At 43.9% G+C, this 24,906-nt stretch overlaps 2 protein-coding genes across 6 annotated transcripts; one reads left to right on the top strand and one right to left on the bottom strand.

Moving 5' to 3' along the window:
• Positions 1 to 345: 345 nt before the first annotated feature.
• RMP64 (ribonuclease MRP subunit p64) lies at positions 346 to 7,286 on the bottom strand. The gene is made up of 9 exons (XM_086882971.1): positions 6,409 to 7,286; positions 6,034 to 6,188; positions 5,170 to 5,246; positions 4,931 to 5,062; positions 4,509 to 4,586; positions 3,277 to 3,638; positions 2,538 to 2,599; positions 1,490 to 1,740; positions 346 to 1,027 (listed from the first exon to the last, which is right to left on the bottom strand). Exons 1-9 carry the CDS (start codon positions 6,560 to 6,562, stop codon positions 631 to 633), a joined length of 1,668 nt encoding a protein of 555 aa, XP_086739097.1. The 5' UTR covers positions 6,563 to 7,286; the 3' UTR covers positions 346 to 630.
• Positions 7,225 to 24,677, top strand: LOC111943227 (protein spire homolog 1-like). 5 transcript variants are annotated; one of them, XM_086882969.1, is made up of 16 exons: positions 7,684 to 8,041; positions 8,859 to 8,890; positions 9,309 to 9,473; positions 10,216 to 10,341; positions 10,621 to 10,686; positions 13,556 to 13,717; positions 15,865 to 15,933; positions 16,406 to 16,532; positions 16,975 to 17,099; positions 18,303 to 18,378; positions 18,922 to 19,073; positions 20,167 to 20,298; positions 21,617 to 21,681; positions 22,528 to 22,555; positions 22,964 to 23,106; positions 24,268 to 24,677. In XM_086882969.1, the coding sequence occupies exons 1-16, from the start codon at positions 7,801 to 7,803 to the stop codon at positions 24,437 to 24,439; spliced, it is 1,881 nt and encodes a 626-aa protein (XP_086739095.1). In that variant the 5' UTR covers positions 7,684 to 7,800; the 3' UTR covers positions 24,440 to 24,677. The 5 variants fall into 5 exon arrangements, 2 of the variants coding, with proteins under 2 accessions (XP_086739095.1, XP_086739096.1); XM_086882970.1 differs by having other exon boundaries at positions 24,121 to 24,295; XR_015285015.1 differs by lacking the exon at positions 22,528 to 22,555 and having other exon boundaries at positions 7,225 to 8,041; positions 22,942 to 23,106.
• The last annotated feature ends 229 nt before the right edge of the window (positions 24,678 to 24,906 follow it).

Here is a 24,906-nt window from a genome sequence, read left to right as displayed (position 1 = left end):
AGGCCACAGATGTGCTTTTCCCTATTCTGGAACAGCTCAGGGGAAGTAGGTTCAGTTAACTCCTCATTTCAGGACAAGCATAACAAATGGTGAAACAGCATCAGGACTGCACATCAGGGCTGTCCCCTCTACAAGCGGCACAGAAGGAAAGGTTTAAAGAACCCTTGGAAAGGTGTTGGTAAGTCTTGTCCAAAGCAGCAGTGAGTGATCAGCTGCAGCCTTTCTGCCATGGATGGGAACTATATGCACTGTGGATTTGACAGCAGTACTTAAAAGTGTAGTCAGGCAATAGAGAGGGGACACTGAGTAAGGGTAACAAAGTCACTGTTTCTGGACAAGGGTAGCTAAAAGGACAGAGACTATTCTTATTTGGAACACCCTTGAACACTTTCACACTTCGAACATCGTAACACTTTGATTATTTGGAACACCCTTAAAAATATAAAAATCAGCCATTAAAAAAAAAAGTTGTTTTACAAAAACATAATAAAATTGTTGTTACTTTCTTAACAGAATTCAGGATGTCAGTTACTGAGACACCATTAGGGTTCAGAGGGGTTTACTTAAAAACAAAACAAAACAAAACAAAAAATAGAATGACTTGACCTCTTTCCTCCTTCAAGTCCAGGGTCAGACACCTATTGTTGCAAAAATAGAATCAATATCTGTGTTCTCAGCAAGGTCTTTCCACACAGGGCCAGGGCTTCCTTCCAGCAGCAGCTGCTTAGAGGTCCCTGTTGTGCTTAGTCTGACAGGTCCTGTATCAATGCGGGAATGTTCTTCCTGATTCAGAGACCCACCCTGGTAAGCTGAGAGGATGAGTGATGCACTGTTCTCACAGACCCTGAAACGCTCAGGAGGCTTTTGCCCACCAGTCTTTAGAGCTGTCTTCAAGAGTGCAGATGATCTGATCCCCCTTCGGCAGAACCGTGCCCTGAGGTGCTGCCTTGGCCAGCGCGTATGTTGTGACCCGTACAGGAGATATTTACGGACAGACGTTTTGACACAGTGCAGCTTCTTCTTCAGGCTTAAGGGGAGAAAAGTGCACAAAACAAAACTTTATCAGCTACTAAAGAGTTACTTCATTTGGAGTTTGGAGAGATTTCATTATTACCCATCTCCTATAATTTTCCTTGTAATACCAAGGAAACAGAACAGCACCCTGTACAATAGTAGCCAAAACAGTCTGAATGAAGACAACCCTTGCCTCATACAGTTGTTACCATAAAACATGCAGATGATTTCAGCTGCATCTTCATCTTCCCTCCCAAGTATTGTACATTTTTTAGCCTTTTAAGTAATTTTTAAATCACAAGTTACTGAAGCTCAACAGAATGCTCATGGTCAGAGCACACAGTAACCTGAACTAGTAATCCTGAGTTTTAAAAGCATGGCATAGACCACTTTATTTCACTATACTATAGCATAATACATAATACTGAAATATAAAGTGTTAAGACTCAGAAATCCCACACTCATGGAAAACTACCTGCATCCTTGAGCCTCCACATGGTGCAGCCGGTTGCTTTTCAACAACTTGTTACGCAGAAAATAAGCTTCTGATTTGAATTTGTTGTTTTTGCACCAGAGAATAGCTTTTCTGAGTGCTTCTGACAGCTCCCCAAATGATGCAGCTGTTTGAATCATCTGTACAAGAGATCCAGTGTGCTGTGATTTTGCTATCCGAGATGAAAGTGGTGATGACTTTGCTTTAAAAGGTGTTGATGCAATGCTTAGAGCCTGAAACAAACAGGAACAGAAATAGTGTTTTAAAAAGGTGATGTGTCTGATCCTTTCTGCTGGAAGGGAGCAGGACACAGGGATTTTTGTGAGAACATCCCTCATTTTCTAAGGAGAGAAGGGAAGAGCAGTCTTTTTTAGTGGAATATGTCGCTCCGATTGGGAACGGCGATGAAGAACAACAATGGACTCTCAAGGGAGTCACAACAGGAGAATTCCTTAGTTTATTGCTTCAGCTCTGTCTTATAGACAGATACGTGGAAAAGTACAGAAAGGAAACTCTTATTGGTTAACAAAGTACTACACCACCATCATTGGTCAGGGGCACTTGCCCCCCCTGACTGTTTCCTGCAAGGAGAAACAACAGGTTGCAAAACAACACCTGCAAGGCTGTTTAGTATCTCTGAGAATTGTTTTAATTCCTTCTCATGAATTTCCCAGGCTAGCTTCAGTCAGGCCTGAGAGCTATGTGGCCTGTAATAACTACAGGCACTCTGGTTCTGATTTAGCATCCACAGGAATACAAAAAGAAGAGGCAGATGTTTATGATTTGTATTCCTGTCTACTACTGATTTGCTCTCTGGTCCTTTCTCTTGACAAATCAACAAATGCCCAAATTTCTAAGCAGAAATAAGTAGTGACTGATTTTCTGTGCAAAGTTTCCACACTAACCTGAGTTGTTAGACAAGCAAAAATAAGGCAAGAGGACATTTTCAATCAGGAATATTGTGTTTCAAGTGTTAGAATCTTTAAAATACAAACCACCAACCCAGCATGTAAAACAATACCATACAAACCTCTTGTGCTGGATGTCTGGCTGGCCTAAGCAAGCTCTTCACATCAAACCCTGGGTGCTTCCCTACAGAGAGAGAGGAGAGTTCCCATTACAACACTAAGATAGTTTTATTTCTGTGCACAGAGATGCCATAGAGCTCTCAGCAGGCTCACATCTGTACTCAACTCAATTTCCAGGCAAACTCAAGGGGACTGAGTCTGTGCACTGCAGCTGACAGGGAATGAAGAGCATACAGAGCTTTGCAGATGGCTGCAAAGGAGAATTTAATAGGTAAAAGCTTCACACAAACATGTGGATGGCTGCAGTCACTGGCCATAGCCCTGACTGCACAGGAAGATTTGAGCACAGTTCAGAACCAGCAAGCACAGGACACTTGCATCCTGTACCTACAGCCTTACCTACTCTTGTATGGACTGCAGATAGTGCCCATAACTTCTTAGCCATGCAAAAGCAGGAAAGTACAAATAACTGTTTTCAGCATCTGTATACTGCATTCAGTATACTGCATTCATTACCTGCTTCTCTTCAGACTCTATCCTGTTTAAAAGAAACCCCCCAAAAATCATGATACTGACATTATCCACAGCTTTACAAAGGCAAGGGCACATGCAGCATTCACTTCTTCCAAGGACAGGGAGTTTGTACTAGAACCACACTGTGGGTAGAAGTGCTTGGCTCTGTTGGATAGAAGTTGCAGTCTCTGAGATGTCAGAAACCATTACATTGGCACAAGGCTTTACCTCTCCTGGCTGTGGGCGCCACCACTCTCTCTCCAATGTCCACAGCACATGGAGTGCTACAGTGATTCATGGCACTTCTACAGGTCTCAGATTTTCTCTTTTTCCCAACCTTTGATACTGCCTCTGGCATTGCTGGGCAGAGCTTCTTCATCCAGCTGGTAGATTTTTTTGTTGTAAACATTTTAGCCTGTTGCTTCTTTGCCTCAGAAGATATGTTAACTCCAAGGAAGTCACAGATATCAGAAGGGAAGGTAAACCCCTGGATATAAGGGGTCTGTTGGGTCTCAGATACCAGATGAAGCACTGTCGACAAAGCATCATACAAGGATGTGAGGGTCTGCAATACACACCTGTATTGAATCCTGAAAACAGAGGACAAAAAAGAATGGAGTCTCCTCTAGCAAAACATGATGCTCACAGAATAACTACTTTCAGCTCAGCTGCCCTTCTCCTGTTTCCCCTCAGTACAAATTCACCTTTTTTAACTCCATCACCCTGCTTTTCTTAAGTGTGAGCTTTAAGGAACTGTTCCAGATCAAAATGCAGGAGTGACTTAACTAGTAAATTCCTGATCAGGAGCCCCTGCGCTTCCTAGAGTTTTGCTGAGTGTCACACTTGGGACCTATCAGGTTCTTGGGTCACATCCAAGGAGCCATAAGATCTTCCCACAAAATCACCCTGCACCAACTCAGGCCTGATACCACACAATTGCCTGCTCTAAGTTTTCTGGAGACACAGGATTTCTTGTGCCAAAGAAAGTTGTTCTAACAATATTTTTACTCCTTCAGCTACAGACAGCAGTTATTCTCCAAGACCAGAACACCCATTTTCCGTGGAAAACTCAGCAGTGTAATAGAACATGTTTATCCAAACCTTTCCATTTCAGCATGAAATTTCAACTATCTATGAGGCAGGACTTACTCCTCGCTGCAGGAAGTACCAGGTGTTTGTGGCAGGCTGACACTGACACTGTGGTTTCATTAGAGCTACATACAGTTTGCTAAGATCCAGGAACAAAGCTGTCCATAAGAGTGTGTAAGAAGTCTCTCCCGTACAACTCTGCAGGTGCTAGAATCAGGTCCAAAGGCATGAAGGGACCCCTCCCTTCTCCTTCTCCCTGAATTCAACTGAATGAAACTCCCTTAGCAGCAAGGCCTAATTACAAGCCCTTCTCCCCGACAGGCACATCAAACAGACAGACACAAACAAGACAGACTTTCGAACACACAAACCAGAGCCGGCTCAGTAGCCCCGAAGCCACAGTATTCAGGAGTATGAATTCCTCTGAGCAGAGGTGTTTAATGGACAAGCTGAAGATTACAGCAGTTAAGGTTAAAAAAATAAACAGCATGTAATGAGACTTGCTGAACACACCAACTAGAGGCAATTCACAAGGCGATATCCTGGAATAATCTGGGAGATGAGTATACAAACTTTGGATTGCTCAAGGCCAGAACAGCTGCCAGCCAAACAGCCCGAGGTTCCTACATAATAACTGGAAAAGGTCTTTGGCTATCAAACAAACTTCAAGTTGCACGTATGAATTGCACAGTTCAGTTCATCAGCAGTACAGGGCCAACACGAGACCCGGCTTTGGTCTCATGAGGTGCTACTGATGAGCTCTAAGAATGTTTTTGTGGTGAAAAAAGGATACAGAAAAGCTTTACAGCAACAATCCAGTAGACGTAGTATGAGCTTGCAGCCTCCCAACACCTTCAAAGCCACCGTTTCCAGCACAGGTTGGCTGGGGACCAAGCACTCTGCGTGGGCTTCGGATGCATTTTTCCTGTGTTGATAAAGGGATGAAGAGTTGGTTATGATCTAGCATCCTCTTCCTTTACCTCTGAAGATTGAGTTAATGGATAGTACAAGATATGGCATCATGACACTTACTTGGGAATCAGTCCTACCAGAGTTTCCAGGCAGCCCACCAAATTCATTTTCCATAGGCGCTTCAAACACTGCTCTACCTAGGAGAAAAGAAAACTTCTTTGAGTGGTATTTTAAAAGACTCAGTCCCTTGGTCTAAGAACTTTCACTAGATTAAATGACACCTTCTCCTTATCAGTTTAACAGCCCACACTGCAGGTTTGTGTGATGGGACATTCTGGGACATTTCTGTATCTACACTATGATTAAAAACATCCCTTCATCACTCTACTGTACTCCACTTAACACAGAATTAAGTGAAGAACTGGAGTTGGCCATGTTTAATTGGTGCTGCACGATTTCCCTGCTGTATACAAGGGCCTTTACTACTGGATGTCAAGAAGGAAAACACATAAACAAATCTAGAAGGTAAGCACCATTCCTGCTCCATTTCAAAACAGTTATTTGAAGATGCTGACAACCCCTTTCCAGGAAAACTGGCAAGGTGTTCACTCTTCTTAGAACAGAAAGCATCAAATAACTAGGATAGAATTATTATTATTCTTTCCTCCCATTATTACATTTAGTTGAGAATTATGTCCCTGTATTATTCATATATTCAAAGGTATGGAACGGTACCTACTTCAAGTCTCAGTATGAGTATCAGAGACCAGGGCTGGAAAATGGAAATTGCACTAGCTGCACAGAGCTAAGAAACCCACTAGGCTCAACTGTGAGACAACAAAAACGAACCTGTTCCCAAATTTTTTTTTTGCACGATGCTCTGGGCGCAAACTGCTACTCCAAAGGCTTTTGGGGGAGCGGTGACTGGGGGCCGGGAGTACCCAGGTGCCGGGTCCCTGCCGCCCAGGTGGGGTTGGTGCTCACCTGCTGCAGGGCCAGGTAGGGCCGGTGCCGGAGCAGCCTGCTGTGGTACGCGTAGAGCACGGCGCGCAGGACGCGTCCCTCGGCGGCCAGGCCCGGCCCCGACAGCCGCTTCCCAGCGATATCGCAGCGCCGCCGCAGCGCCGTCAGCAACCTCACTGCGGGCGAGACCAGGGACCGCCTGAGCGCCGGGCACCAGCACCGGGCACCGCCAGAGCGACGGGCACCGCCAGAGCGCCGAGCTACCAGCACCGGGCATCGCCTCAGCGCCCGCCGCCGCTCCGGCCGCTCCTCCGGCTCCCACCGACAGACCACACACCGCAAACACCGGAAGCGGCTTCAAACACCCCCCCACCCACTCCCCCTCGGCGCCGGGACCTGCAGGGTGCTGGGCCGCCAGCGGCACCGTGGAGCTGTTGGCGGGCCAGGGCACATCCAGCCGGTTCCAGGGCACGTCCCGCCCGGGCCATGCCGCCCTGGGCGCCGCCATCTTCCCGCTGCGCACGGCGAGCCCCGGCGTGGGCGGCACCATCCGGGAGGGGAAAGTCGCGGACCGCACCAAGTCACCCCGAGGGGGTGCGTTGTGGCCCGGGGCTTGGCGCTGACGCACTGATTTCCCAAATATTTCCCAAATTTCCCTGCCATAAGCAGGAAGGGAAATCACTGTAAATAAATGTAAATGTAAATAAATGTTATTCACACTTTCTAAACCTGGCGATTCCCCATTGTGTGCCTCGGGAGGCCCTTGGGAGGCAGCGCAGCAGCAGCCGAGCTGCTCCGTGAGGCGGCGCCGGGGTGCTCCGGGGGTGGCCCCAGTCCCCAGCCCCTCAGCTGTGCCTTCCCGTGTCACACGCAACCCTCAAAGGGCTGGAAAAGCTGCGGGATTGGCTTCAAACCAGAAGCAATTCACATCCGAACTAGAGGATATAATCTTAAAATGCACCAGGGAAGGTTCAGGTTGGACATTATGAAGCATTTCTTCACAGAAAGGGTGCTCAGACATTGGAACGGACTGTCCAGGGAGGTGATGGAGTCACCGTCCTTGAGGGTGTTTAAGGAAAGAGCGGAGTGGCACTCGGTGCCAGGTGTAGCTGACGCTGGTGTTCGGTCACAGGTTGGTCTCGATGATCTCAGAGGTCTCTTCCCACCCAATTGATCCTGTGATTCTGGGATATCGGCGTTCTAAGCAGGAAAGGACCCACGCCCAGGTACCCGCCTGGCTATCCCGATCGCTCCATGTCACAGCCCCTGCTGTTGGAATTTGCTATGGCAGGGAGCCACTGCAGGTGCCCCATAGAGTTGATTGCTGTAATTTATTAGTGTTAATGGAATAGTTTCCTATCAAAATTATTTTGGTTGTGTTCTGAGTTCTCTTCCCTCAAGTACAAGACATTTCCTGCCTCTTTCCCTCCCTGCCTGAAGCTGAATGTACTCTTTCCCTAGTTGCAAACATTGGTGCAATTATTATATTTGTTAGAAACAAGGGAGTTAAATTAAGCACAATTTTGTACACTGTTACCTTCTCTTGATTGCATTTTTTTGTACACTTACTCTATGCTTTTAAGAAATCTCATACAAATACAGATACAGTCATGTCCCTTTAAAGAGACAGAGCAAAAATTTGCATTAATGGTTGCACCTGTAGGGAAGAGAGATAAGAGCAAACCCAGAGGTAGAACTGATAAAAAGCTGCTGTGAGTACTTGCCCAGCCTGGATAAAGGGAGTTTTAAGCTCCCTAGGCTGAGTGGAGTTTATAGGTGAAAGGAAAAATGGAGCCTCCAGGGTGTGAGCAGAGGATAACAAAGGTCTCTCTAGCTGACCTTCTGAGGTGTTTTGAACATCCTGTAAGCGAGGAGCAAGCCTGGGCTATCTGCTTTCAGTGTTGCAGAAAAATAGAGCAGGTGGCTCAGGGGCTGTGCACACCTCTCCGTTCTGTGTTCATAAAAGGTTCTGGGAGCATCTTTATCCATGCTGATGGTACTGCTTCCTTCAAGGTCTACCACAAGTCTGGTAAGAGCATAGGTATCTGCAGATGCTAAGATTTGTTTCCATAACAGGCTGAAATGTGAGGACAGAGTAAGGAAAATTTATTTTCCTCTGGTTTTTGGTTGTTTTTTTGTTTTGTTTTGTTTTTCCGTTTCCCCTGTCTTTCCTATGTATGTTGTCCTGAAGCTCTTCTGCCTGTATTTCATTTCAGAGGACTGTAGATGAGTGGTAACACAGATGTATGACCTACTAATTTCTCTAGTAGTGCTATATGGAGTCATTTGGTTCTAGGGAATAGCTGTGATGAAAGCCTTCTACCATTTATGTTATTTGAAATAAATAGTCTGAGGCTTTGTTATGTATACTGCTCTTCCAGTGTAAGGTTCCTTTGTTATGGTAACTGTCACAGCAGATTTATGATTGATACTTTCCCCTTTTTTGGTCACTATGTGTAACCACCAAGTGGTAATAACCTTGTATTAGCAGGGCTGGGTTGGGCTGCAGCAGAGGTTAGTGCTAGGCTAATTCTTCAGAGACTAGAGTGGGTAGTAAAGAAGATTCTGTGCCTTCCCTGGAGGTTGGATATGAATTAGCAAACAACAAAATGCAGCAGCAGTTACTTTGGGCTAAAGCTCACAATAACATGAGTCTCCTATGTTGTTTTCCAGGACTACCCAAATACAGGCCCACCTACTTTCCCCAGGTGGGACTGACTTTTGTCAGAGGAGTTAGTTACCTTTACAATGCTTCCTGTTCCCCTCTCTTGAAAAGGGTTCTGGAAGCTGTTTATCAATGCCCTTACAGCTGTCTTTTTCCCTGACCCTTGTTTTTTCCCTTTCAGATGTTGGCAGCATTCAGCAATCAGAGGACAAGGTAAGCCTGTGTCTTTTCCTTCATTGTGTATGCAGATATAATCTTGTTGTAGTAGAAGGCCTGCTCAGGAGATGCAGATGTCTTGGGAAACTATCAAGGTGCCTGAATTTTCTGTGCCCTGTGAGAATGACTCCCCTGCAACCTGGAAAAGGAAACAAAACGCTTGACTGAGCTCAAGTAAGACAATGGGACTGGGAAACAATGTGAACAGATGTTGTCTTTTTACCCTAATAACAGATATCTTAGGGATGCCAGTTAAGGCCATTTAAAAACTTTAAATCAGCTTAAAGTGGGGGTATTTCCCATCCTGAGAGATGTGCTCAGTCTTCAGGAGCAGAGGAGGGAATGGCTGGAAAGTAAGCTGTGATGTTCCCCATAATGCTTTGTGCTGCACTGCTTCCTTGGTCTCTGTCTGCAGCTGTTGGAGTACTTGGGAGTGGTGATCTATGAAGCGCTGGACTGGGGAATCGACAGCCAAGTGGAGCGAGAACTGAGCGAGCCTTTGGAGAAACTGCTGTGCCTCATGTTGAAATTGAATGACGAGGCAACAGAACCACCAGTCACCCTGCAGGATGTTATCAAGGTTTCCTTCTTTCCCCTTAGTAAATGTTGCAACTTTAGAGGAGTTGATGGAACAGTGCTGTTGACCAAGAGGCAAGACCATTTCTGGGAAAAAGCTGGGCGGGCTGTTGGAGGACAGAGAGGGAACATTGGCTTTCCCATTAGAGGGAAAAGGCAGAATCATTTGAGATGTTTATAAGTGCCCATGGAAAAGAATTAAGAAGGAAGACTGAGCATGGCTCTCCCACAGCTGTGTCTACAAAGTCCTTCTGTACACAGTCTCCAAAATCAATACCTAGAACGCTATGGATATTGAAAAAAAATAATTTTCCATAGTATTTAGCTTCTGCAAAGTCTGGGATTTGAATGTCTCAAACAGATATTTTTCTCTATGCCATAATTTAAAGGTATGAGAAACTTCCCATCCCTTTGGATAGGATCCCTTGATCAGAGCAAGTGATTCCATTTGCTGTGGATTGTTGTTCTTTGAACTGGAGGCTTCCCCTTTCAGGTGCTTGTTTCAAAGCACGCCTTAGTGAAAACAAGATACACAAATTACACAGCTACTTCCATTATTTTACATAAAACATTGAACATCTTCTTTGTTCCTCTGTATCTGCAATAGAAAAAGAATATTAAGGGGCAGTGAAGAAGATGATTCTTAACCATGGATTGAGGAAAAAGAATCTTGCTTTATTCCATCCCACCATGGTTGTTGTTTTTTTTTTAATTTCATCTTTTTTTAATCAGTGCACTTCTTTCAGGCCTGTGAGGAGCACTTGTCCAGGCCTTCTGAGGCTACCAGCCATTATGAAATGACCTGTAGGAGTCTGTTTACTGAATATGTAGAACTTCAAAAGCTTGTGACCATCATCCAGACCTCCAAAGAGGTATGTTTAGATTACCTATTAGCTGCTATTCCCTCTACCTTCACTCACCAAGTTCTAAAGTAACATTCTCATTGCACTAGAAATGGAGCACCTGGATGAAGTTCTGTTTTCACAATGTGAAGAGCTGCTGTCTCTGGACCATTTTTATTTATTGCAGCATTTGAAAGTTTAGGTGTTTGGAGCTTCTAGGCTTTTCAGATAAACATTAGTAATTTATGCTGGATAGATAGGAGATCACTGAAGAGTGTAAAGTGATGACCTTGTGCTTGCTTTTCTCAGAGATTGAGAAAAATGGATGTGGAAGATTGGTTGGAAAATCCCATTCAAAAGAAGAAAACCCGTGGTGTAAGAGATTTATTTTCTTCATTATGGGGGACTGTTTTGGTTTTTTTTTTGGTCAGGGTTAGCTTTCTGAGACTTTGCATTGATTCTTCTATGAAAAATAGAGCTTGAACAAAAATTAAACTTCTTAGGCTGTTCAGGAGCCTGAGTAGTTAAAGACTTGTTTGCAAAACAAGCTGGGGAGTGAACTTGAAGTTAAACTATTTCATATGTCAACCTCACGTGGATTTCTGTTCTGCCCAAAGATTGTCTTTGTGGGCCAACTTAAACCACTTCTAAAAATGAAGTTGGAGGCAGTCTTTGGAGTGAATGCCCACAAGTAGTTACGCAGGCTGTTTCTTCCCGCAAATGAGCCCCAAATTCCAGCTCTTGGCAGGAACTGATACCTGCCAAAAGCCATCTGTTCCTTTCTCATAGCTGGAATGAAAGCTCCCAGAAAACTCTTCTGTTGTTGGTAATCCTGGGGTGGACTAGTTCACCTTTATTATGTGGTGTCTCTGTTGGTCAGGACTGGCAGGGGCTGAAGGCCAGTAGCACTGTCCATCTTTGTGAGTGAAGGAGGCTGAGATTTCACTCCTATCTTCCGTGCTCTGCCTTTCTTGTCTTTGCCTTCTGTGCTTCCATAGATGTTTGACTGTGTTTGGGGCAGGGAAGGCAACTTACTGTGCTTTTTTCAAGGCCCTGCACAGTCAGGGCTCAATCAGAAACAAATAGCTCTTCAGGCTGGAGCTCTGCCCAGCATAAACAAACGCTCTATAGTCTGGAGTCTGTGGAGACAAACAGCAAGCCCCAAGAGACTTGTGGACTTGCTCCCTTTGTCTAAATAGCACTTGCTTTGAAGCGTGCTCAAACTATTTGTATGAAAATGTTTGTGAAATGTGTGTTTGGGCATATTCTCAATTTTGTGATCTATTAAAATAAACTGGCAAGCTATCTCAAACCACAAACTCATCAACTGCTATAGCTCTTTTCTGCAGGGAATACATGAATAAATACATGGGCTTTGCCGTGTGGCCTGAAGGCCAGTGTATTTGGCCTCTGCTCCTTCAGGAGGCATGAATTCCAAAAGCTGGATGTCTGTTGCGAATCCTCTGCCTCTGGTTTCCAAGTCCCTAAGCACCAGTTGATTGCACTACTCTGACAATCTCTTGAGTTTAAAATAACCAGGATGCCAGTTTCTCTAGGATCCCACAGGTTAGAGCTGATGTCTTGAGTGGTGCTAAGCAGCTAAAGTGCTCCATGTACCACACTTTTTCATGCAAAACAGAACTTCTGAAATGCAGACCACAGCCTGTGGTCAGATCACAGATACTGTGAAGTGCTGTACAATTTCAGCAGAGCTTATCTGTACATGTCCCAAGTTGATCTTCACCTTGAAATCTAAGCAGTGAGACCTATAAGAAACACAGCTCTCTTAGTGCTCACCTGTTGAACTCAAGGTAATGGGTTTAGAGTGTTGTAGCATTTTGTGTTGTACTGCATAGGTTGTGGAAAGTTTAGGTGGCTTTTGACAACACATGGGATGGCAAAAATAGAATAATTGCAGTGATCCAGTCAGTAAGGAAATAAAAGCATGAGTGATAATGGAACATCTGAAAAATGTTTTGGGTGTGTAAGTTGCTGTGAAATGGTCAGCTGAAGGCAATTCTTGTCCCCAAACTTATGTGGCAATATTACAGTACAGAAATCTCTCTTCAGGTCATGTCTCTCCATCAAGTTCCGTCACCATGTGAAACACAACTCTCTGAAGTGCAAATGTCTCAGTATAAGCTATTTCAAAAGTCTCTAGTACTGATGAGTTTGCCCAGAGACTTCTGTGTGTTCTCCCACACAGTACTAAATGTAGTCTAGGAGATATGGCAAGTGTTTGGTCATCCTTTGAGAGTTCTAGTTTTCTGGAGTTGAGGTATGACTACCAAATCCAGGCTAAAACAATCCAGCAAAAATATCTGTCTTCTTGAAGGCAGCCATCAGTCAGAGCTTGCATAAGACTCTTCTGGTATTATACCAAGATATCTGAAGGTATAGGTAGAGAGAAGATGCTTCATGCTGTAAGTAGAAAAGAGAGAGAAGCCTAAGTCAGATACTTTGTTCTGAGGCAGTTTTCTAAAATGTTTTGCTTCCCTTTCACTGTTTATAATACAATGACTTGTTCTTGCTCAATTTGCCACTGGGATCCAGATAAGCTGTTGATTTAGCACTTCCATTACAATGTTGTCTAAACATGCTATTGAGTTGATTATTTTTTTCCCTGTCTTTAACTTGTGTTGGGTTATACTGCATGCCTGAACATCCTCAGATACTAGTACAGAAACAGGATGAGCAGATGTCAGGGTTTTTAGCTTGTCTCTAGGCTGAGATGGCTAACCTATGCTGCTGTTAAGATCCCCTGTCTACTTGTCTTCCTCTTTTGTTTCTGGACACCTCAGCCCCTGGTTTTCTGAAAATTTGGAGGATTTTAATGGTGAGATTTGGGATTTCATTCCCAGTGTATCCTAGGATCCAGTAATATGAAAGCACTCTGGCACCTGGAGCACTTGCAGAAAGAAAATAGGTCTATTTATTTACCTGGCAGCAAAAGCTATATTTTGCTGAAGTACATCCATAAAGTTAATGACAAATTTTGGGAATGAGCCTGGTGAGCCAGCTATGAGTTTCCTTGTTGTAAATTAACTTCTGCAAAGAAAAGTAATTCTCCGGTTAGGTACTGCACCCTGATCTGGAAGTGAGGAGAAGGGCATGTTAAGGACACAGTTCTGTGTTTCTGAATGACTTTAGCTGCTAAGTGTGCCCTGTGACATGCAGGGAGGAGGGGATGTTGCTCCATGAGTTCTAGCCAGCTACTGACTTGGCCCTTGCTGGTTTCTCCAAGGCATCCCTGTGGCCCAATGTCATCTGTGAACTGCAGACTGGTGTGAGGCTGCGCAAGGCCGCCGAGCGACCACAGCGTTGTGTGTCTCCAAAAGAACGTATTCGCTCTCCCTATGAGATGCTTTTGGATGACATTCAGCAGAAGAGGTACACCCTGCGGAAGGTGAGTGACTGGAGTCAACAGACAACTTTGGAAACATCCACTCTGCTTTGTTTCTGAGCAGTATGTGTTGAGACCTCTTCTCCAAAGGCATTTTTTCAAAGGTACATTGAAGTCCAGAAGTCTGGCATTCTCAGCTGCAGCTCAGTGTTAGATTACCCTGTTTGTCTACCCAAATACTTAGTTTCTAGTAATTTTGTAAGTCAGGAGTAGCCATAGTTTTGTGAATCAGCATAGTAAACCTCTTCTCCCTCCAGGGTCAACCACTGACTTCCCTGCAGCAGTTATTCTGCTCTGTGCACAACAGTTTCATGGAACACACTCTTGTTTCCTTGTGCTTTCCACCTTGGACACTTGTGGCCTTCCTTCAGCTGTGCCTGGCATCTTCTTGCTTTGCCTTCCCAGATGCTGTGGTGTGTATGCAAGTGCAGAAGCACTTTTGAGACAGTTCTCTGCTCTCTGCCTCAGGCAGAGGCCTTTGGGCAGTGCACTCAGCTACTGCAGGAATTTAGGGTAAAAAATGTTGAGCCCCTCACAGGGAGGGTCAGAGACTTCCACCTTCACCACTTGGTTGGTGAAGATGACCAGATACAAAAACGTCTGGGGTGTCTCTAAAGGCTTATGATGCTCTTTGCTTGCTGCAGCTTGAGCTGGGAATGATGAGCAGATCTAAAACATTGGCACAAGGCCTTGTGGCATTGGCGTGCTTTGCAAAAGACGCCTTGGCAGAAGATGAGACACAACTCCTCTTGTAATAAAGAGCGGTGTTACAAAAAGTGAAAATTTTGCATACTGCACTAGACATCAGCCTTTTTTCCTCTTTGTTGGTGCTGCTAGAGTTCAGCAGATTTAAAAGCTTCAGCTAAACCATGCACCTCTACAAAATCCTAGCTCTTGCTTGGCTTGACTGTGGCTCCAGCCTCCAGGTAATGCTATGTCATGTGTTTGGAGATGTTATCTTGATGGTTATATAAATTAATAGTATTGGTTAGGAGACAGTGCATCATAACTAGTTTTTACATGCAATGAATGTACTGTGTGTCAATGCACTGTGCAGTACAGAACTGTAAACACAAGGTGGCAGGATGATCTGGGTCTTGATTTTCTTTTTTTTTTTTTCTTTTTTTTTTTTTTCCTTTTTTCCTTTTTGGTAATTTTTTCTTTGGTCCGCGAGAAGCACAAACATGTTTGAAAAGTAGTAGTCAGAAATGCTGAAAGAAAGCAGAGTGCTGCTGCTCAGGTCTTTGTGAGGGCTCTTAAACTAGGATTTCCCCATCTGCAAAGCTGTTTTAAAGCTTCTCTAGCAAACAGTGGTCTAATTTGCAAATGAATGAAAGCACAGCTACTGTGGGGAGCTGTAGTGTTGTTCTACCTGCACTCCCACGTGTTCTGAAGTTGTATACACAAGTGAAAGAAAACGGCATAGCCTCGAAATGCGAGTAAGTGAACAAGGCAGCTAAAGGCGTGCATGTGCAATTGACTTTTTTGTCAGTTCTTCCCTACGCAGCAAGCTCAGAGCTTGGTGCTTCACATGAAGATCTCTGCAATTCTATCTTGCTATTGTTCCTAGTTTATGTCGGGCTGTAAGCCAGTCTTTGGGACTCTGGCTTAAACATACAGCTGCCTGCTGCTAAAGTTCTTGTTACAGTCTTGTTAACCCGTTCAATTGCTCTCCTCCCTGGAGCCGAGCTCTTACTGCTGAATATGATGTGACCATGGTGCTTGTTGGGATCACTCCTGACACTGAGTACAGTGTTTTCTCGCAGCTTCTCAGAGCAGTTCGTGAGCTGTTGGGGCTAGAAGGCTTTGTGCTCCTTGTGCAAGCCTCTAAGGGCTGTGCAGTACTTCTGATTGCCTCTAGTTTGCCACGGGCAAATCTTTCCCTACCAGAACCCCATATAAGGAAATGTCATTTTTCTGCACTTCCCAAGTCCTTGTTTTGTTTTGGGGGCAGGGGGGCTGTTTGTTTGGGGCTGGGGTTTTTTTTGAGGTGTGGTTTTGTTTGTTCTTTTTTGTTTCATTTATTAATGCTTTCCCCACCTCCCCTGTTCTCAAATCCTGACTTGTAGCCTTCACTGTGTCACTGAATGGCAGAGTGTACAAGGAGCAGAGTAAGAGCTATTTCTTAAGCATCATTTCTGCTCTTTCAGGTGACTGTCAAACAGAAGCACAGGGCCTCCATAGTTGATGTAGCTGCTCTCAAGCCTCATCTAAAGCCGGTAGGTGACCTGGTGCTGCATCTGATGATAGCAAAACAAGGTAATTCTGGAGGTAACAGGACACTTTGGAGGAATACAAAGCTAATACCTTAGCTACTGGTTTGTATTTGGGAGGGGGTTATATTAACCATACCTAACTTTTGAATAGACCCTCCTGCCAAACGTGGTAGTAGAAAAATGGGAGTTGACATCTTTGCAGAAGAAAGATGATCTTCCTACTTCCTCCACTGCTTCTTTAATTTGCAACATTTTATGGTCTTGAAAGAGCTCCCGGAGTTCTTGATTTCAAATTTGAGAGTGCTGAAGTATTGTACTAAGCATAGTGCTGAAGCCTGTCTCATGTGCAGGGCCCAGTGCCTTCTTGGGTAACAAGCCCTTGTAAAACAGTGCTATTGCTGATGCAGTTTTCCTGTCGCCACTGGTCTCCTTGCTCTGTCTAATGGCTCTTTGTGGTGCTATGCTTTGCCTGCAGATGTTGAAGGTGAAACTGAAACAGCGTGTGCCACTGGAGCCCAGGTGGCATGAACAGCTCATGGCAGAAATAAAACAACCACCAAAGCTTCGGGCAGCAGCACAGGAAAAGAGGAGCAGGCCCAAAGGTATCTGCTAGAGAGTGACCTAGCAAGCTAGCAACTGAAGTCAGCATTGGCTAAAAATAATAGATGTCCTTGGAAATGAAAGCCCACTTACCTTTTCAATAACATTTGTAATGTAAAGGGTGGGGAGGAACACAAATTTTGTGTGATAGAGGTGGTATGGCATAAGAATAGTTATTTCTAAAAAATCTGTTTGTGGCTTATTAAGACTCAATGATATTTCAACTTGCCCTTCTTTTTATGGATGTTCAAATTTGTCTGTCCACTAAGTGAAATTACAGGATTTTGACCATCACTTAAGAATAAAAGATTATGTAACTACCGGGACAAAGCCAGGCTAAATCTCAAATTCTAATGTGTGGGTATCAAATTTGTAGTTTTCTTGTCCCAGCTCTGTCTCATTTAGTCTGTGAGTATGTGGTTTTTTGTTCTCTCTCCCCTGCAGAAATGCTTGAGGGATCAAATACTGCCTTGAACTCTCCAAACAACAATTTCTTACATCTCCAAGATACCAGTACTGAGTTTAAAACTACCAACACTAAAACACAGCAGCTGGGAGCAGGAGCTCAGGTGAGGAGCTTTAGGTGAAAGGACTATGGAGAGGCATACATACTTCAGGAATTAGAGCTGCAAGCATATACATGGCCTGGAAGGGAACAAATCTTGGTGTAGGAAATCTTGTCTGAAAAGTGAACAACTGTGGTTCACTGTGGGTTCACTGAAGTCCTTTCCTCTACAGAAGCTCATTTCATGTATTGATGTATTTTGATTTCATGTGGTATATTAGCTCATGGAAGGAAAACTTTATGATGTATTTTGAGGAAGGAACTTGATGGGTGAATTCCCATTTGTCTGTCTGTGGAGTTATTTTGGGAGCACTGTTTTTCAGTAAACCACAATACAGTCTTTGGGTTCTTTAACTCTTGGCTCTGTCATGAAAAGCTTGACTGCTTGGTTCTGGGATTCAGTCTGAGCATATTCTGAAATTCTGTGGAACAGAACTTAAGCCCTAACACATAGTGTCTAGCACAGATGCTCTGGCATACAAACAGGAATCTCTTTTCTGTAAATATTTCTGTGTGAAATGCAGTTGCCTAACTGAGGAAGACAAATATGAATTATAAAATCAGAAAATCTTAGCTATATTTGCCCCAGTCTGAGCTACTTGTAGGAATGTTCAGCATTTGAGAGTCCTGTGGTTGATGTATTACTGCTAAACTAGATGGACCTTTATATGAATACTAGTATAATCAAATTTGGTTTTTGCTTTCCTATGTAAGGTAGAAACAATACTGTTGAGATAAAGCATTGGGTTTGAGTTGAGGTAATGAGTTGGGTTAGTCACAGTCTCTTGAACTGCTCTGCAGTGTTGCTACATGTGAGCTGGAGCCAAGAAAATGGTTCCAATGCATTCCATGGGTTGTGTGGGGAGGATTTTCCAAGGCTGGTTCCTGAAAAAATGAAACTTTAGTACTAGTATCTACTATTGGACTTGGGCAAGAGAGAGAACAGGTGAATTGGAAACTTCACTGACTTGGCTGGAATTTCCTGGCTGTGGAGTACAGGGGGAATTACCTTTATATTCCAAGAAGAAATAGAAAGTTTCTAAGTGTGCTCCATTGATTTTTCTCTCTGCTCCACTTCTGGCTGAGCCTTGAACATTTCTGATCAGTCATGGGTGTCCTGGATTTTGTTAGGCATCAGTACTTCTAATGAAGTGGCCTTGGTGTCTCTTACATGAAGATTATGAACATCCTGTCCTCTCGTCTACAGGAAACCATTCCAAAGCCGCCTGCCAGCACCTGCCTTCCTTCTACCAGGCTATCAGGAGTATCCTGCATCAGCACAGGTCAGTGCACTTCTGGCTGCACATCTAAACCAGGTGACAAAGTATGGCCAGTGGCCTGGTGGGCTCCCAAACCCTTGGGCTGGGCTCAGTGTACACTTCTTTAATCACCTGAAGATACTTTGCAGGAGAAGTTCCAATGCTAAATAAAGAGTCTGAGGAGGTGCCCTTAGAAAATAATTTCTCTGCAGTTGACTGAAGCTTGTGTAGCTCCTGCAGCTTCAAAACAATGATTGCATGTTCCCAAAGGCCTGACTGGAATTTGCAGTAAAAGCTAAATGAGTGGTTTGAATATTCAAGTGGAAAGTGCAGCATTTCATTTTATTAAACTAAGTGGTGCTAATGAAGCCTCATCATTGCCTACTGACAAGCATAATTTCTGTAACCTCTGCTTTTTCTGTGATCTGAGCAGATGGGTTGGAGGGGGAGAGATATAAGCCTTGCTACCTTCAGAAGGCAGTGCTCTTGAGTGTCCAGCTTTCAGGGTGAATGCTCAGAACCTGACAGTGGGTTTTCTGCACCCTAAAACTCTCTCCTCCTATCCAGGTCTCACTGCAAATTGCATGTCTCCTCCCATGAGTGCACCCACACCAGGAGACATTAAGCCTAAGTGTTTCCTGAGCACTGGACAACAGCAGCTGCCTCCTTACAGAGGAAGGTCCAGATCTTTAGAGAGAGGCCTTCAAAGCAAGCAACTTGTAAGTCCAACATGTCAGCAAGCAACCCTGGTCTGATATATCTGGTAGTGACTTGTGCCTTGATCCTCATGAAAGCAGTAGGCATGCTCTGTGGTTTTTGTCTTGGGACATAAGGTATACCCATCTGAAGCTGGTATATTATTCTCTCCTTGGAGACATCTTAAGAGAAGACTGGATGCTGTAATGTTCTTGTGGTGGCTTTCCCCTTTGAATGATATGAAATAAAGTTATTTCTCATACTAGAAGAGAAAAATACCATGACATGACTTGAAAGTGTCCATCAAGGCTTCCTTAAGCAGACTGTAATTGAGAGTGGGAATATCCTGCTTTCTTCATGTCCCTTCCTTCTCTCTAGATTCTGATATGCTCACAAGTATCCTTTTAGCTGCAGTAAAGGGCAATAAGTAGCTAACAAAATGTGGATAGCACAGCATCAGTGACTTTTAAATGTATAATATATATAGAACTGAAGTAAGTGAAGTTATAAGGCTCTGAATTATGTTTGTGGGAGAAATAATGGGATCTCTGCTTCTGTGCAACCCTCTGAATTATGGCCTCACCTTATTCTGCCCTGTCAAGGGGTGTTGTGCCCTTGTCTCTTTTTCCTTCTGTATCCCTCCTTGCCCCACCTTGGCAAGTCTCTGACTGACCCCTTTGATTCCTCTTTGTTCAGCAGTGTGGTGGGGGATGCAGGTGTGTTGGGGATTAAAGCACAGCTGTCTCTCCTGACTGACCATGAGACCACAGCTTCCATTTGTATGGGGCCAGCAGGTCTCGGGGAAAGAGAAGGGCAAGAGAGTGTTGTGCTGTGGAAAGGGATTTTGTATCCAGGAGCGGCCAGGGTGGCATCTGTTCTGTGGCCTGCTCCAAAGGATAAAATGTCTCCAAGTAATCTTGAAAACTGTAGCAACCACTCACCTGCCTGTAGTAGTTTCTCTGCTAGTGCTGTCGAAGACTCACCTGATAACTCCCCATCACAAGCAAAATGGGGTTTTGGAGAAAAATGCTCCTGATCCTTTGGGACCCAGTTTTGAGATGACCTCCCCAAATAGCTCCTTTCTTTATCTGATGTTTAACTTCTGTCTTTCAATAGGACTGTCCCATTCCTACCAAGTGGCCATCACCAACTATTGCTGAGCTGATTGGAACCAGATATGCAATGATGGTGCTGGAAGGGCAAGGCCTGTTCCAAGGAGGTAGTGATGGTGTCTTTCCAAGAGCAAAGGTATGTTTCTCCTCCTTGTCTTCACGCTGCCCTTGCCTTTTCAAAAGCTGGTTGGTTTCATGGCCCTCAGTGCTGAACTTCAGAGGCACCCTCTGCCTCAACTTATCCTATTCATAACAGCTGATCTGAGTTTGGCCCTAGGCTGGAAATTTTTTTTAGTGTTTGTGTGGTGATGGCTTCTAATCTAGTTTAAGCTGTGTAAATTGCCTAGAAAGTAGCTCAGCCTTTGCTTGTTGCTTCTTGCCTGATTTTCGTGCAAGGGGAACTGACTGTCATGACCACTGGTCAGCTCTGAAATCCCAAAGTAAATAGTTGGGATTTGGTACTCCTAAACAGTGAGACAAAAGTGCTTGACTCAGGCTCCCACATCCGAGTTGTGCTGTCCCACCTTGCCAAGTGGACATGAAGGTGGGGGAGTTGGGGGGACAGGGAAGGAGCTGTATAGCTCAGGGCTGTTGGTTGTTCATGTTTCTTGACTTCTGGTTTATCCCCAGGTCTCCTTTAGAGGGGGTGTGGCAACCACCCCTCCAGAGCAGATGTCCTGAGTACAGGCCCTTTGCAACACAAGTGTGGGGAAGTCAGTGCTTCTTGGCTTTTGGGTCATTTTTTTTGCCCTCATTTATTTAGCAGTAAGGACAGAGTCAAAGGTTCTACTAGCAGAGCCATGCTACTTCCACAAGCTGTCTGATGCTCCTGAGACTGAATCCTTGTTTTCTTCTTGCCTTACTGACCCTGCTTTAACTTGCCTGTTCTATGACTATTCTAAAATGGCTTTCTTACCCACTGCTGTTTTTTTAGCTTTCTCAAGTTCTACTTCTCAAGATAATATCACTTCTGACTGCCAGCTGTGTATGAATGTGCTTTTTTTTTATAAAGTTCAAGCGACTCATCAGCTTCCGTATGACTCATTTTTTGCTTCAGGATTGAATTCAAATTTGCCCTGATTTAATCTCTTTGGGATTGCTGCAGTCTACCTCAAAGAATGTCTCTCTTCTTCCCTCTCTCTTAACTAGCTACTGTTACACTCTTGCACAATACAGCTATTGTTTGCTCAAGAGCCTTTTTTTAAACTCCTGTTGTCTGGCAGCTGCCCCAAACCTCTGCATTATAAAAACAGTGGCCTACAAGTAAGAATATTTTTGCCTTTTTAGCTTTTAATTCCTGTGTCTTTGCTATTCTTTATTGGACCTCTGTTATTGTATATGAATCTAAAGCCTTTAGAAGGTTTGTTTACGTGCTTGCTCTTTGGCAGGCAGTGGATACTCTTGGTACAAAGATGTTTCCCATTTGCATTCACAAATAACTTTCCTTTCCACAGATCTGTTTCAGCTGCCATAAGCAGATGTTTCTTAAGTGGCCTTACAACTGTTACCTCTGCAGCAGGTGAGCTGGTACAAAAGGACTGAATGAGGAGGGAGAAAAGAATGAAAGAACAGTGCTGGGAATTCTCAGTATTCATCAGTTGTAATACTGGATAGGAACAGGTTGCTGAGCCCTTCAGCTTTGCCTTGCTGCACAAGCCAGGCTGAAGTGTCTACAGCTGGGGAGGATGTGGAAAATCTTGTCTCTGAAGTAGTATCTCAGTTTTAACTCTTAATATTAAGTCAGCAATAGCCAAATTCCTGTGCTAGTATTAAATTAGTTTCTCTGAGATCACCCTCTGCATTTTGCTCTAAAGGTGTACTCTAGCTTCAGCCAAGGGCTTGAACAGGTTCTGGGAGAGGGTCTACACCAGAATCTTCTGTTGAGGAATGAAAATGAGAACTCCAGTCCTTGTGACTGGAAAAGGAGTTGAGCCTACTTGTAGCCACTTATTTTTCAGAGGGTTTCTGTTCATGGGAGAGTGAGAGAGAAACTTCAGGCTCATTAAGGCTCACTTTACATCTATTTGAAGCAGTTGTGAAGCACTGAATTGATTATAAGCAGCAAGTAAACAACCACTGGAAATTGAGCAACTGTCTGGTGGTAGTGCTGGGTGAAGTGTAATGAGCATTTGCAGATAAAGCCTTGAAGCTATGGATGTTGACACATTTCAAATTGTTTAAACTGCCACAAATAGGAAGGCTGGCAAACTGAATAGTGGAGTTCTCAGCTTGCTCCCTTTGCCATCAAGTGATTCTGCCACAATTATAAATTCAGACTTACTTGGGAATGCCCCCTGTAGCTGCAGTCTTGGTATCTACTGAGCTTTAATCAAATGATAATGCTGGAGATTTTTTTTCTTTTAAGGGTTGTCTGCTGTGACTGCTGCGTTAAGGCAAGTCTAGTCTTTACAACAGCGTATGGGATTTTTACATTTTCTGCTTTCCCTCCTCCTCACTTAGTCATAAGAAGCTTTCCCTCATCCCACTGATACCTCAAAACTCAAAGCTTGTTTCTAAGAAAATAGAAGAGGGAATAGTGTGAGGTGTAAAAGTAGCCATGGTGACACAGATCTCTTGTCATACTCAACTAAAACAGCTCTGGTTCTTCTTTCTTTCTTTCATCCTGTGTAAAGTGGTTGGGATTACACTGGGCTCTATTTATACAAGGGTCAGAAAGTTCACTGCATTAATGTCTACCTTTTAAGTGCACTAATAAATCAATTGCATGGCATGCAAAGTGTCCTGCTAAGAAGGAAGATGTGTTTCCCTGAGAACTCAGGTGACTTGTGTTGTGATTCTAGATGTCCATGCCATTCAGAATGTGTTTGCATCTCCCACTTCAATTCCTAAAATTTTTGAGACTATCCAGAGAGGAGGATCCAGCTATTCAAGAGCAGAAGAGTTCCGAGTTGCTACGTGAAATACAGCACCGGCAGTATTTTGGGTAAGCTGGAAGAGGCTTGTTCTTTTTTTACCTTGAAAGATGTCACCAGTTACTTACACAAAGCTACAAAATGCAGACAGTAGTATAATATTGGGCTGGTCAGCTGAATGTTCTGTCGAATGGCTGGTTTTTAGCCACTGGTCTAACTAGCCCACAGTTCTCTGGAAGTATTGTGGATTTTAGGTGACCCAAAGGGGGGAAGTGTAGATGCTCTGAAATACATTTTCTGTTTTAACTATCAGGTTTGTGACATGGATGTAGAAGTGTCCATATTAGCCCAGATATAGAAGGTTCCTTGCAATAGTTTCATAGTATGACAATTTCCAGACCCCATCACATTCTATCCCCCATAGCTGGAGGTCTGTCACTACAACCAAGGAGTAGCCCCTTTCTACCTAGACATGAAATATCCTAATTGTGGCTCAGGTGTAACTGAACAGTGAAGCCAGAAATGGTCTCTCGGTCCCTCTACACTCATACAGACACTTTCCTTTTTGTCCCCTGAAAATTAATTACTCCAAAAAGAGATTTTGACAGTTCTGGGTGAAAAAGACAATGTGCAAATAAGTGTAATATTACAGGACTGAAAACATACATTATCTCTTCTTTATGTTTTCTATTTTTTTTTCCAAAGCAGTTAAATTTTCTACTGGGCAAACTGGTATCTTTTCTTTCTTCCTGTGAAACCATTCTTTAATGTAGCCAGAATAAAGACACAGTAGTTTCTGGTTCTAAGGCTGGTACTTCAGTTGCCAAAAATTAGGAGTAGTGTTCATTACTGAAGTTAATTGCATGGGGCAGGCAATGGTTTGGTCTGTGTTGTAATGCAAGTGCTGCAGAAGAGGCCTGAGTGACTACATTACTGTCATAATGCAGAATGACAAAAAAAGTCCTACTGCATGAGAATGCAGCCATAACCTTGGACCAGACACAGATACCCATTAGCCCTTTAGCTGATATACTGTCAGTAGAGAGAAGGTATCAGTAAATGAAGCTGTTCTGGTGCATTTTTAGCCTTCCTAAGTGGTGCTGATGGCTCTTTTGAACCTATGCATTTGGCTAAATCACTTAGCAGCCTGGGAGAAGATGGAAGAGCACCATGCCCTCTAACAGAAACATGGGTCAGCTTTCCTGCTTTTGTTTTTCTCTCTGCCCCTCCAGTGTACCCGTTGTTTTGGAGCCTCATGGCTTAGCACAGCCCCGGTGCTGTTACACAGCAACCATGGCAGACTGGCTGACTGCAGACATCTGTACATGGTGTGAGCAATACCTGTTGAATGTGGCTTCCAGTCAACAGCACAGCATCCCTCTCAGGAGAATTTCCTGGGCTTGAGCCAAACTGGAATGACTCTACTATACATTTCTCCTGTCACTTATGTACCTGAAATAAATGAAACAGTTTTATGCACCTACTGACATAAAGGCCTGAATGGAAGACCTCCCTGCTGGTTAGTCTAAGCAGGAAGCACAGTTAGCATTTCTGTATTGTGAAGTATTCTAAGGCTTTGTGGGTTTTAGAACTGTTTTAATTCTTTTTATGTGTCTTGGGGAAAATAAATGTTGAAGCACTATCAGGCCTCTAGCATTTCTTTCTTTGCACCTGCAGCTGTCATTGTTCTATGGCACTTTTTGCATTCATTGCTGAGCAGACTTCATCCAATGTACTGAGCACAGGGAAACTTTTAACCAAAAACCCCCCATTTGCAAGAGGCTTGGAAAGTGGAGCTCTCAGTTATGTGATCACATCACCCTGCATTTTGCAAACACTCCTTCCTGACTACTCATAGCACTTAAAGCTCA

Source organism: Cyanistes caeruleus, chromosome 3 (assembly GCF_971803275.1).
Source record: "Cyanistes caeruleus chromosome 3, bCyaCae1.hap1.1, whole genome shotgun sequence".
Classification (NCBI taxonomy): domain Eukaryota; kingdom Metazoa; phylum Chordata; class Aves; order Passeriformes; family Paridae; genus Cyanistes; species Cyanistes caeruleus.
This window is presented reverse-complemented; position numbering and strand designations above follow the sequence as displayed.